The following is a 13,607-nucleotide window of genomic DNA, read 5'->3' on the forward strand; positions in this document are numbered from 1 at the left end:
ACTCGGGGGTGCCCCCGGGCGGGAGGGACGAGCCCCCCCAAAACCGATGGGGTGGACACACCCACAGCCCCTCCCCGGGGCGCGGTGAGCCCCGCACCGCCGGGACACCCAGCTGGAGAGAAGGGCGAACCCCTCCCGGCTGGAAATGGGAGCCCCGGGCCAGAGGGGTGACCCCCTCTCTGGGGGGACAGACACCCCCGGAGCACAGTCCCTGCCACTGGGGCTTGGACATCCCCCGTGTCCCAAACCTGGAACCCCATCCCACGCCCAGGCAGGTTCATGCAGCAGTGCGCACCCCGCTGTACCTCTGCTCCTTTTGAGGACTGACAAAACCTGCCATTTTTTAACTCGTGTCCCTTAAAAGGCTGTGGCCTTCCCCTCGCCGCAAAGCACTGCCCTTTAGCTGCGGGGGTCCGGGTCTGTGCCCCCCCAGCGCTGCCCCTTGTCTGCCCAGTGCCCCTGCGGGCTCCGGGGCAGGGCACTCGGACAGGGAGAAGGGGCGACAGCGCCTGGTTGATTATTTTTTCCCCCAGGCCTCTCGACGCAGCCCATCTGGCGCAAGCTGTGGGACGACGTGATGAAAACCAGGCCGCCCAACTCGGAGGTGAGAGGACGCTGCCAGTGGGAGAAGGGGCAGGACGCAGGCACCCCGTTTCCGACACCTTCCGCGAGGTTTCATTTTGAAGCCTGCTGGTGCTCCTGGCCACCTCCGAGCGATTGTAAGCGTTCGTAGAGCTCAGGACCAAGGCATGGCCCTGGCATTACAGTCATTTTGGGGAAACAGGGTTCATAAAGCGAACTGCAGTGTGCAGCCACACCCTTCATCTCACAACAGCAAGTCTGCTGAAAGAAAAAAATCCTGTCTTTAGAGATGTAATTCTTAGGGAAACGGAGGATAAAAACAGTATCTTATATCATGCTTACACCTACGCTGGCAAAAAAAATGTGCTGATGTCTTAGAAAGCACTAGAAAAGTACTTACAGGAGACAGTGAGTTTGGAAGAATGGTTTTACATAGGAAAACTGAAGCAGCTCCATTGATTCAGTGTTGCAAAAGAATCATTAACAGGCAACTTAATTGCAACCTATAAATAGACGCTGGGGAAGAAAATTCCTGATGCTGTATTTTTTAATAGGCAAAACACGGTGTAGCTTCAAACCACTGAGTATGTTTAAATTGGCGCAGAAGCAGGATGAAGAGGGAGTAATGGGAGTAACTCTGTTTTTCAACAAACACCCTGAGGAAGGATGCTGAGAGCTAGGAAGGCAGTCTCGGTTGTGCTAGTGGTAGGGGGTTTTGCACACCGCATTTACCAGGTTAGCAGATGGCAGTAATTTAACTTTAAAAGAATGAGAAAAATTGTGGGTGACTGTTTGTTAATATGGCCCTGGTGTTGAATTGCAGAATATAACCTGTTGGAGGAAGAAGTTCCTTGAAACATTCTTCTCAAATGTTCTTCATGGTGTCTTGGACGTGTCCTCTGACTGGCGTCTCAACGACCATCACTTTTCACCGCTGCTGCACAGCTCCCCGCACGTTTCCCAGCTTACCCTCTGCAACATGCTGCAGGGTGCGGTGGAACTCACAGCTGAGCACAACCAGAAAGTGCTTGACAACCTGGCTGGCTCCCTGCAGATCCTGAAGTTCCAGCACCTCCTCTCCTCCGACCAGTCCATCAGGCGTTCGCTGGTTTTACTTCTTCACCGGCTGATTCACCACGGCTCTGTCAGCCAAGTGTCCATGTATTCCTGGCCTGTTCCCGACACAGTTCTTCTCGTTCTCATTTTGAGCATGAGTGCTGGGTTTTGGCGCTCGGGAAATGCTCTTGCGTATCATAGCAGCCCGTGTGGCCTTTGCAGGGAGGAGGACAAAGCCCAAAGCCAGGAATCGGCGCAAGAGCGAGCGGAGAGCAGCCGTTGTGATGAGAGGGAGTGGAGCGATGGCGAGAACCAGAAGCGATCCCCCAGGGCCTCGGAGGAGCCTAATGCGGAGGTGCGTGGATGTGGAGCTGACACTCACCTGAACCCTGTCCTTTCCGGACTGAGAAGTCCTCCCTTGCGAAACCAAGCATGCAATGAGGCAGGTGGCAAGGTGCCCCATGACCACACCAGTGTTCAGGGAGGATCTTCTTGCTGCGTCTCAGACCCACTGTCCTGTCACCCCATTCTTCGAAAGACACGCAGGCGGCTGAAATCTGCAGTGGGGAAGAAACGTCGCTGCCTCAGACGGAGCAGGGGACCATACGCTGACCCAGAAGACCTGTACGATTTTGTTTTTGCTGTTGCTAGAGAAGATAATTCAAGGTTACTTGACAAAAACAGCGCCACAGAGGGAGAAAACGCTGAGAACTGGACTAGTTCCTCCCCGGGATCTCTGTGCACTGGCCATGCTGGCTGTAAGAAAAGAGGAGGATCTGCTGGGATCTTTTCTCTGAAGGCTGCTCACCGCTTCCGAAGCGTGTCCACGCTGGAATTGTTCTCCATTCCTTTGACTGGGGAGACATGTCGGACTCTGAGTAACCTGCTGAGCTCCTGGGTGTCTTTAGAAAACTTGGTTCTGTCTTACAATGGTTAGTGGTGTGAACAGGTTGCTTCCTTCCAGCCTTGGTCTAATGGCCTGACTTACTGCACAGGTTTACACTGATTTTATTTTTACTGGAACGGGCATTGTGAGAGTATTGGTACCTGATCCTGAGAATGGCATCGGTAGAGATGTTTAATGAGGGTGAGGACTTGTTTGAGGGAGAGAACGGGGCCCTTCTGCCCCAGCACAGCCCCCAGCATTGTGCTTAAACTCCATCCAGAGAGGGCAAAGGGAGGAGCCAGATCTCCATCTCCCGTATACACAGTCTAGCTTAAGAACGTGTGGATAAAGCAGCCTGTGAGTTTAGCCTTTGACTGAGGTTGCTTGGCTGTTGGTGCAGCTCCAGCTGCGTGCGTGTTTGTGCCTGTTACAGCCACAGCTAACATCTTTCTGTACAAATGCTGTTCCAGGCCTGGGTGCCAACATCTTCTGCATCCTCTCTGGGCTCCGGGCCCTCTCCCGCCACTCGGACTGCCGCCTCCGCGTGCTGCGCGTGAGCGATGTCTTCTCCCACATGCCCTGCATGGAGCTTGTTCGCTGCATCCTGAGCGCCTTTCCCCAGCTCCACACGCTCTCAGTCAGCTTCGACCTCAAAAACCAGCTGGAGGGGAACAGGCCTGAGGGGAATCCAAGCTGCAGCGAGGCAGAAATCCCAGGTAGGAAACAGATTCTGAGCGATGACCAGGGTGTGGTAGGCAGATAGAATTGTAAAAGCTTGGCATGCAGATTTGAACTCTACGCTGTTACAGTGATTTGTAATTAACCAATTACAGCCTCACTTTTCTGATTTAGATGGTGTTGCAGTTTGTCATTTCCAGTCTGTGACGTGCTCTGGGGAGCCCGAGTCTTGGACAAAGCATTTTATTGCTGTATACCAACCTGCTGCCACATCGGCTTTGTGCAGGGCTGGTCATAACCTGGCAGTGACTGTCCACGCAGTCCACGGGGAGCGTAAATCTGTAAATTGGGTGGGAGCTTCTGCTTTGTCCATCCTGTTGACTGTGAGGCTCTGAGCCTTAAGTGGACCCTTAAGCAGAGGGAAAGCATCTCTCGATTGTCACTGTACTACGGGTGATGGCAAAGCGCTGCCCAAGCCTCTGGATTAGAGTCTGGGAGCTATAGCAGCCTGTTCTCAACTCAGAGGTCTCTCATCACCCTTATTAGTCATTAAATGACCAGAAAAGCAGTAAGCAAAGCCTGAGCAAGGATGGAGTGGGGTCAGTGAAGAGCTGTGCTCTGAGAAGACACTGACTGGTTTGTGAATAAAGGGTGGCTTTTTCTCAAGCACTGTTTCACTGCCAGAACACCGTAGAAATTGGTGGCCCTGTGGTCTGGCAAGAGTGCTGAAATGAACCTTAAGGAATTCACGTTACCATAGGTCTGAGTTGCCACAAAGCTGTGAGGCAGGGTGCATTGCACAGGCACTTTCTGCCAATCCAAATGATAGTCATGTCAGGCACACAGACTGCTTCCTTGCCCTAGGACCTAGCTATGTTGAAGATGGGCGCTGCAGACCAAGCTCTTTCATTGTTTTTTGTTTTTCTTCCCTTAGAGAGCTGCCTGGAGCAGCTAGAGATCCGATTCCCCAGGGAACCTCTGGACACCGCCTTCCTGCTGCCAGTGCTCAAGGCATCAAAGTCCCTCCAGCAGTTGTCTCTTGACAGCGCCACGCTGCCCTCTTCTCAGGAGCTTGGGCTCCTATTGGAGGTGCTCAAAGGTACTCTGCTAAGCTGTAGGTAGCATCACTGTGACCCAGGGAGCAGCTTCCTTGCTGTGATCTTCCATCTTTTAGCGTGAAGCCAGCTTAGGTGGGTCCATTTCTTCAGTGTGGACATCCTTGAAATCTCACGAGAAAAGGAAACAGGTGTCAGCCATCCCACTTTCTGTGCTCAGCATGTGAATGATCCTGCACAACAGAATCATAGAATCATAGAATGTTTTGGGTTGGAAGGGACCCCTAGAGGTCATCTAGTCCGATGCCCCTGCAGTGAGCAGGGACAACGCTAACTAGATCAGGTTGCTCAGAGCCCCGTCCAACCTGGCCTTGAATGTTTCCAGGGATGGGGCCTCCACCACCTCTCTGGGTAACCTGTTCCAGTGTTTTACTACCCTTGTTGTAAAGAGTTTCTTCCTTATATCTAGTCTAAACCTACCCTGGTTTAGTGTAAAACCATTACCCCTTGCCCTGTCACAGCTGGCCCTACTAAAATGATTTCCCCATCTTTCCTATAGGCCCCCTTTAGGTACTGAAAGGCCGTAATCAGGTCTCCCTGCAGCCTTCTCTTCTCCAGGCTGAACAAGCCCAACTCTCTCAGCCTGTCCTCATAAGAGAGGTGTTCTAGCCCTCAGATCATTTTTGTAGCCCTCCTCTGGACCCGCTACAACAGTTCCGTGTCCTTCTTGTGTTGAGGGCTCCAGAGCTGGACAGGATGGTTCCTTTTTGATTACCCACAATCCAGCACAAATTTTCCACAGTCCAACTCAGTTTCTGGGTGTTAGCTGGTAATTGGGTCAGGGTCTTCTTATCCCAAGGACATACAGTATTTTACCTGAGAACTTGTTTTGCTTTTAGAGTGTAATCCGAATTTGAAGAAACTGAGCTTTCATGATGTGAACCTGGCTGAGCACCAGAAAGAAGTTCTACTTTTGCTTCAGGATCCCGTCCTGCAAGGTACAGCAAACTCCTGGGTGCTGTTGCTTGGAAAGATGCTGCAGGTGGCTGCTTTTGGCCGGCTGACGTTTAAGAGGTGATCTTCAGATGTGTAAGGTTTAGCCAAATGTCACTGTCCCTGGAGCAGATCTGTAGCTGTTGGCAGAGTGGGAGCGCGTCTGGTTCTTTGTGCCAGCAGGGCAGAGAGAGGAGCTGGTGCATGCTGCAGAGAAGAGACCTTAGACTTGGCTATCTACAACGATTTTGAACCTGCAGAGCGCATTGGCCCTTAACTGGGTCAGCTGGCAAAGCTGCTTCCCTGGGTGCGATCTCCGCTCTCTCCTTGCGAGAGCGGCACTGCTGTTGTGTGCAATCCACTGCTGGGGAAGCTTTGTTCTTGCATATGATTAAGGGCTGGAGCTGTCTGCAGGATGTAATTATGGAATAATGAAGCGCACAGGGAGTACTAATGTGCACTGTCAATCCATTTCTTCCGTAGAAATCACGTTTTCCTTCTGCCGTCTGTTTGAGAGCTCTACTACTGAGTTTTTGTCGGAAATAATCAATACAGTGAAAAGAAATTCATCCTTGAAGAGCCTCAAACTGCCTGGGAATCGCCTTGGTGCGTACAGTGAATGTTACTGTGGGGCCTTGACCTTAGACCAGCTCTCTTGGAGGTAACTTTAGGGTTGGAGTTAAGACCATTGCTGTCTGGTGACCTCGGTGCCGAACAGAGCGCATTTAGTTCATTTCATAGGGAGCACTGAGTTCATTTTTTTAAAGGCAGAATCGCAGTTTCGTTCAGCAGTGTACCAAGAGCCCAGATGCTGTGCAGGCATTACGGTTGCCTTTCTCAGCAGCAAAAGCAAGTGTCAGCAGGTCTGCAGATTGACTGAACGCTGAGCTGCTTCAGACTCTTCAACAGGAACAGATCCAGCAGCAGATGTGCTGCCTCTCATTCAGAGGCACAGGTTTTGCCTGAGTTTGGGCGTTTTGTGCCTTAAAAGCTGTTGGCAGCTACTGGAGGGATGGGAACAAGGAAGGGTTTGTGTCAAAGAAATGAAGCTGAATTTACAGAAATGCTTGAGAAATGAGTTTCAGGTAAACTCAGAATACTGTTTCCTGTTCTTTTAATGAAATAAGAAAGCCTGTGATCACCCAAAATACACTTAATTCCTAAGGTTTGTGTTAAAAATGGCCAAAAGCACAGGGTTAAAAACGACGCTGCATAGTGACTTGTCAAACAAAAGCAGGATTTTTCTAGTGACACAAACTGCCCTGTCAGCAACTGTTTCCATTGCCTTGAACACTGCTCGGGGGTGAACTCGCTTTAGGCCAGTAAGGGTGCCGAGATGAGCCCTTTGTGCTGCGTGCACACGCTTGCAGCCTCCTTTCTGCACTATTATCCCAGCCCTGTAGCCATTGAAATATTTAAGACAGTTCCCAGCTTGTGTCTAAACACCCGCATCTCCTCCCCTTTCAGGGAATCACAGGCTGGTTGCCCTTGCAGATATTTTCTCTGAAGATTCCTCCTCTTCTCTTTGCCAGCTGGATGTCAGGTATTCTGCTGTTCCTACACACACCAAATTTCTTGTTTTGGGAGGGCCAGAGCTGAACTGGGCTCAGACAGCAGGAGAAGCCTGAGCATGGTTTTGTTCCTTCCTCAAGAGAACGCATGCCCAAGAAAAGCTTAGAGAAATGCTGCAGTGGGCACACACAACCTCAGGGACCTCCAGCATCTCTGAGACATCTCACTGTCCCTTTTATAAATGAGTGAAGCTCATCTTAAGCTTTGGTTTGCTGCTCCCTTGGAAGGCTGCTCCAAGCCCTTCCTGTGCTGTAGGTGAGAACTAACATTGCTATGTACATTTATTCTTAGGTATCAGCATGAATAGCTCTGTTCCCACAGCCCCTGCCTGGGGAGAGAATGCTGCCATTGCCCCTGTCAGATCCTGTGAATACTTCTGCATTCTTTTCATCATCTTTGGTCTTCAACCTGAACTGCTGCTCTCTTCTTGAGCCTGAATGGCCATAGAGATAGGCAGTAACCTTCAGGAAGCACATGGAAGGTGGCATTTCTGCAATACTAACGACTTTTTTTGCTTGATTACTTCCCCTACCACCACCTTCTTTACATCCTAATGGCTCAAGTTGCTGAGAGTACACAGGATTGACAGTTAATTTAACCATGGCCACTCCTTCAGCAGCCTTGAATCCTGATTGTTACCGTGCCTCTCACAAAATTAAATCCAGCATGCAACATCATATTTATACATCTGTGCAGGTGAAATGATCTTTTAATCTCTTAGAAACACCAGGACCTGACACATGCTCTCCAGATTTTCAGATCTCAGAAGGAAGAGATAAATAATCATTTACTGCTGAGGCTTGCACTCAGACCTGGAGGTTGGGCCAGGCCCCTTGGTCCAGGCAGCTGGTGGCTGCTATGAGACTGAAGGGCTCCTGGCACCGCTTAGCCAGCAACTTGGGTCCAGCAACAATTTAAGGCCACAGCTAGGTCTACTTGAGTCAATAGTAAGGAGGATACTTGTCAGTTACCTTAGTTTTAAAAAGCTTCTAGCCCTTCGTATTACTGTGCTTCAGTTTTGTTTTTCATCAAAATTAATGGAGTGCTCAGTTTGTATTGCTGAAGAAAGTTGTACATCCTCATGTACCTGCACTGGCAGTTACTAGAAGGAACAGTAATTTAAACGGCTCAAATTATAACCTAGAATTTTAATGACTTTTGGTTTTGTCCTTCTTTCCCTGGAAAGCTCAAATTGCATCAAACCTGATGGGCTCCTGGAGTTCACAAAGAAGCTGGAAGGCCACATCCAGCAGAGAGGGGGACAGATTCAATTCACACACCTCCGCCTCTTCCAAAATTGGCTGGACCAGGATGCTGAAACAGCTCAAGAAGCGCTTCGGCGTCTCAAAGCTGTCTGCAGTGTGGTCAATGACTCGTGGGACTCTTCCCAGGCCTTTGCTGACTACATCAGTATCATGTGATGGACACATGAGGAGGAGAAAACCGATCAGCTTGAGCTAAACAATTCAGTCCCTGTCCAGTAAGATTTATTTCACAGCACAGGTGGGTGGTTCTTCCCCTGGTTCAAGCAGTATACAGTTGTTCTTGTCACTTTTCTATTCATTTGAAGAAGAGGTACCACAGTGAAGTGACACACAAGACCATGTGGGCCAACAGCTGTGTTTCTAACATGATCTCACTCTAAACATCTTCTCAGTGTGAATAGTTTAAGTGGGACAGGTATCAGATGAACTTCTGTGACTTCCTGCAGATCTCTGGACAAGCAGTTATTTATTACGCTGGGTGTTGTTGCAAATTTCATGTTGTTTAAACCAACATCTCATGAATAACTAATCTCCATCCTTGGAGAGACTCAAGCCATCTGGTTGTGGTCCTTAGCAACCAGCTGTAGGTGACCTTGCTTTTGAGCAGGGGCATTGCACAGTAATGACCTCGAGGTCCCTTCCAACTTCAACCATTCTGTGATCTGTGAAATAAGAACTCCTCCCTCCATTTAAAAGGAGTAGCAAGCAAGCTAAAAAAGCCCCCAGCCTTGACCTTTTACAGTTGGAACATTTTACTTTTACATAAGAAAAAAAAAAAAAAAAGTTCTTTATGTACCAGGTAGCCTGCTGTTTATTTGCAATCATGTTGCCCTTCTCCAATGTCTGCAGTTATTTTACAGAGGTTTTGAATAGTTTGTTATTTTGTAACATTTTTTATAATAAAAATATAATTAAGAGCCAGAATGTACCAAAATGTGAATTTTATTACTGACTTGTAATGTGATCTAATTAAAACACTCTGCTAGATCAGGGGATCCTGCCCATAAAAAAGCAAGTGGTTTAGAAATGGAGTTACCATAATAGAGCCTGATTTCTTACTGCCTGCATGATCTTTCAGGCCAGATGTTCAACATGTAAGCTGAATTTTTTTTTCCTCTTGTACAAACCCTCTTGTTCCTGAGTAATCAGCAAGATTCACATTTCACAACAGACACTGATCCTGCAAGGTTCTGCTCAGCAGCTGCAAGCCATAGCTGTCAAGGAAGAAAACAGGACTCTGCACATCAGGTGCTATGAAACTGCAGGCTTAACTTAAACCTGAAGACAAAACTTGGCTGAGTAGATGGCACAGACACCAACAGCACAAGAACCAGTGCTGAGTCTGATGAAGCACACAAGGCCCAGTTATTCCCGGTTCCCAAAAGGCTGGTTTTTAGGCACACAATACAACAGCAGAGGAAAAAGCCATGGAATCCTTGCTGTTGCAGTAGACTGACCAATGCTAAGGGCCTTCCAGCTTCTCAGAAACCACACTGTTCTGCTATTACACAGCCACACAACAATCCAGCATGCACTGCTACCCCCTGCCCCTTTCCTTGAAAGGGATTAAAGTGGGGTGGACTGCTGCAGCAGCCTGCCCTTGCCCCCACAGGGGACAGTAACCTGTTAGGGAATCCCTCGCTGCTCCTCATGGGAGTGATGATGAAAGGTGAAGGTGACAGCAGCATCCCACGCAGCCTTCAGCACGGAGTCCTGCAGCCCCCGCTTGTCAGCACAGTGGTTCCACTGGGAGAGGTCAGAGGTACAGTCGGACCCTTCAGGAGGGGGCCGTACCTGGTGGCCGTTCACACAGCGACGACACTTGATCCTGGAACAGAGCCAGCCTAAGGTCAGTGCCTGGTTCCTCCACTTCTTTAGTGTATGGGTTGTTTAAAAAATTGGATTAACTCCCCTTCACCTGCAACACTGGCAACTGGATTTTCAGACAGGACTAATCACTACCACATTTCACTTAAACGCACAACCACCTTCTGGCATGTGTGACAGATAATCTCACATTTTGGAAACCCTGGGGTTCTGTTTCTAACGGCACTCTCCTCCATGTTTAGCTGTGTGGGAATGGTCCAGCAGGACCCAGGAAGTTCAGGAGTTTCCCCTGAAAGGTAAGGGATGTTGCTTCAAGCAGATCGAGTGAACACCCCTACTGCTAACACAGTAACACACATTCTTAGCACTGCATCAGGCTTCCCGAGTTCAAGAGAACACACCATGCTCCAAACCACTCCATCCTGGCTCCCACCACAGCCACTGGGTCATGCTCCCCCTTCACCTGCAACACTGGCAACTGGATTTTCAGACAGGACTAATCACTACCACATTTCACTTAAACGCACAACCACCTTCTGGCATGTGTGACAGATAATCTCACATTTTGGAAACCCTGGGGTTCTGTTTCTAACGGCACTCTCCTCCATGTTTAGCTGTGTGGGAATGGTCCAGCAGGACCCAGGAAGTTCAGGAGTTTCCCCTGAAAGGTAAGGGATGTTGCTTCAAGCAGATCGAGTGAACACCCCTACTGCTAACACAGTAACACACATTCTTAGCACGGCATCAGGCTTCCCGAGTTCAAGAGAACACACCATGCTCCAAACCACTCCATCCTGGCTCCCACCACAGCCACTGGGTCATGCTCTGGCTGTTTACTGAGCTGCCACACAAGGAGAGGAAGAGCAGCAGCAGCCCTGCCAGCAAAGCTTGTTGCCATGCAGACAAGATACCTACACAGAGCTAAGCTCTGAGTCAGCTTAAAACTAATCCTCTTCACTTCTTGCCTGAACTAAGAATCTTAACATGCACAGTGAAGTGTTTTCCTGCACTCCCTGTCCTCTTTCTGGTGGCTGCAATATCACAGGTCTCGGGGATGGGGGAGAAGGGCAGATGATGGAGAAGAGGATTCTTTTAGTCTCCAGAACAGCACTTGGGTTGGCCTCATGAATTCTTAACAGATGGAGTTGCCCTGGCAGTGGAAACAGCTCAGCATTTGGGTAAGAAACCACCAGAAGAGCAGCAAGGAAGGACCAAACTGGGCTCCACCAATTTGAACTGCTGTGATCAATTTCTCTCTTTTCATTAGCTGCAGTATTTCACAGCCTCCAAACACAGGCAGCAACAAGGTAGTTTGCTCACTTATCCAGCCAGCACAGCTTTACTAAGACAACAAAAAGGAGGACAGCAAGGAAGTGCTCATCTCCAGGTGGTTAACAGCTTCAGAAGCAGGGACACTTGAGGCCCACTCTCTCTCTAAGCTTCCTCCTGCTGGCTGAGGAACCCCTGAATCAGGAGACCAAACTGTGGAGGGTTTTTTTTTTCTTGCTGACTTGATCCATTAGTCATTCAATATACTCACTTGTCATGGGTGTCACTGGTGGTAGTCTCATTCAATGTGAAGAGCTCCTTCAGCTCCCCGAGTGAGAAATGCCTTTCTACATCCTGTTCTTCATCCACCACGCAGCTGCTGAGAGCCTTCTTGTGGGTCTGGCGTTGGAATATCTTCTCCTCTATGGTCCCCGTCTACAGGAGAGAGTGTCAGAGATGAAGCATAGCTGGGACACGTGTTAAAGGAGCACTACACTGGGAAAGTGTCACAGATCAAACAGCAGTACGCTGTCAGGACCAGTTAGTACCTTGCCAGACCAGTGCAGATGGCAGGCAAGTTTTACTAGCTGCACTCCAACCTTGTCCTATCTAGTTGCTGGTCTAACCCAACTCTGCTTCCCTTGTCTTTCACCGTGGCTACCAGAGTGGATCCAACAGAGATATGGATGAAGAAGAGGTGGAGATGCCAGTTGTGGCTGGAGCTCACACACCACACCAGCTTGTGCCGACAGGAGGGAAGAGAAAGGAGATGAGCAGCTACAGCTACTCCCTGACAAAAAAAATCCCAAACAAACAGAACACCCACTCAAAAAACAGCATCAAAGGCTAGCCCTTGGTGACATGAGCATCAGCAGTATTTGCTGGCCCACCCACACACAGATCAGTCACACCCACTGTCTGGAGGGAGATGACTACATCTAGAACAGATGTGCAGAAAGCCCAGTATGCTACATTTTTAAGGCAAAAATCTAAGAGCAAAATATCTGGTTTGCAAACAAATGTAACACAAAGGAGGGGGGTGATTAGTCATGATTTGCAGACCAGTTTCCTAGTTCTAAAAGCACAGGAGCTCCTTGCTTCCAGGTGCAGCAGGGTCAGAGGAAAAACAGAACACCATAAGGAAGAGATGGGCAAAGAACATCTGTTTTGTCAAAGTAAAGTAAGAATTGATCAAGGCACACAAGCTTACAAAAAATACCAACAAAAAAACCACAAACGAAAACAAAAAACCCACGGTCTGAACTAATGAGAAGTGAAGGTCAACAAGGGCAGAGAGGGGACTTTTCTGAGCAGTGATCACTACTGGCACTGCTGGACAAAGCATTACAATAGCCTGAAAAGTCTTGTCTCCTTTGTGCTTTTCTTTTACAGAGCAGCTAGCCCAACAGCTAACTGGAAGCCTCATTCCAAAAGCTGCTGTAGTTCTGGGAATGTAGTTGCCGTTTATTGAGTACACGTACACCCAACCAGAACAGACTGCAACCAGTCTGAAAAACAGCAACTTTGGCATCAGATACCCCAGGAAATCAAAGAAGTCAGATGCCTAAATGACTTCAAAGGAGCATCTGATCTGGAAAGCTGCAGTTTCTGTTTCTCAGAAGCCAGTCACCATTAGAAACTAAGGCTTGCAGTAATGACCCTCCAGCTTGAACCTTCATGGTTCTTCACGGCAACACATCTAGGGGTAGGAAGCAATTAAGTTCCAATCAATTCTGGTCACCAACACAAAAGAGTTCTTCCCCTTCTGGTCCCAAACATAGCAGCTACAGATTGGGCTGGCACTAAGAACTCCACGTTGAGGAGGTGAGAGGAGCAAGACTCACTGAAAGCAGCCGATAGATGTAGCAGGTCTTCTTCTGGCCATCCCGCCACACACGAGCCATGGCCTGCTCATCATTAGCTGGATTCCAGTCTGGGTCGAACATAACCAGTCTGTTAGCCCCAATCAAATTCAAACCGCAGCCACCTGCTTTGCTGCTTAACATGAAGATAAATTCAGGGCTCTGTGGAAAAAGGCAGGCTTGGGTCAAACTATAGAGGCAGCCATACTTCCACTCACAGCATTCAGAACTGGCAGGGGGGCTGCTCGCATCTGGCAGATTCTACTTACTGAGGGGCTGTTGAATCGCTCCACAATCTTTGCTCTCTTTTTAATAGACATGGTGCCATCCAGCCGGACATATAAATACCTAGAATTTACAGCATTCACTACAATCAGACTGCTGTGACCTTTAGAGCATCCTACTTGAAAGAGAAAAATCTTTCACAAACAGCCTTGTAACAAGGGCCTGGGCTTTTAGGAGCATTTGCAGACGCCCAGAGCTTTTCTGCTAAGTGACCCCAGTAGCCAAAGCACAAGTCACATTAGTTCCAATCAAGGAACATCTAAGGTAAAAGAAAGAT

General features: G+C 48.8%; 2 protein-coding genes across 2 annotated transcripts in view; one reads left to right on the forward strand and one right to left on the reverse strand.

Annotated features, from left to right (window-relative positions):
- Nucleotides 1–523: 523 nt before the first annotated feature.
- LRRC41 (leucine rich repeat containing 41) lies at nucleotides 524–8,927 on the forward strand (the record flags this gene model as incomplete). The annotated part of the gene is made up of 8 exons (XM_035894187.1): nucleotides 524–604; nucleotides 1,406–2,570; nucleotides 2,995–3,240; nucleotides 4,137–4,301; nucleotides 5,157–5,255; nucleotides 5,734–5,856; nucleotides 6,718–6,793; nucleotides 8,009–8,927. Coding segments are annotated over 8 exons (2,190 nt in total), but the record flags the coding sequence as incomplete, so codon positions are not given.
- Nucleotides 8,928–9,232: 305 nt separating this feature from the next.
- Nucleotides 9,233–13,607, reverse strand: part of RAD54L (RAD54 like) — a 96,797-nt gene continuing 92,422 nt past the window's right edge. The window contains exons 14-17 of the mRNA XM_009638832.2: nucleotides 13,315–13,393; nucleotides 13,028–13,207; nucleotides 11,455–11,618; nucleotides 9,233–9,915 (exon numbers count right to left, since the gene is read on the reverse strand). Coding sequence (XP_009637127.1) covers nucleotides 9,714–9,915; nucleotides 11,455–11,618; nucleotides 13,028–13,207; nucleotides 13,315–13,393 — 625 coding nt within the window. The 3' untranslated portion in view covers nucleotides 9,233–9,713. The remainder of the gene's footprint in view (nucleotides 9,916–11,454; nucleotides 11,619–13,027; nucleotides 13,208–13,314; nucleotides 13,394–13,607) is intronic.

The sequence above is a fragment of the Egretta garzetta genome, unplaced genomic scaffold, assembly GCF_000687185.1.
Source record: "Egretta garzetta isolate BGI_Z169 unplaced genomic scaffold, ASM68718v1 scaffold145, whole genome shotgun sequence".
NCBI classification, from domain to species: Eukaryota; Metazoa; Chordata; class Aves; order Pelecaniformes; family Ardeidae; genus Egretta; species Egretta garzetta.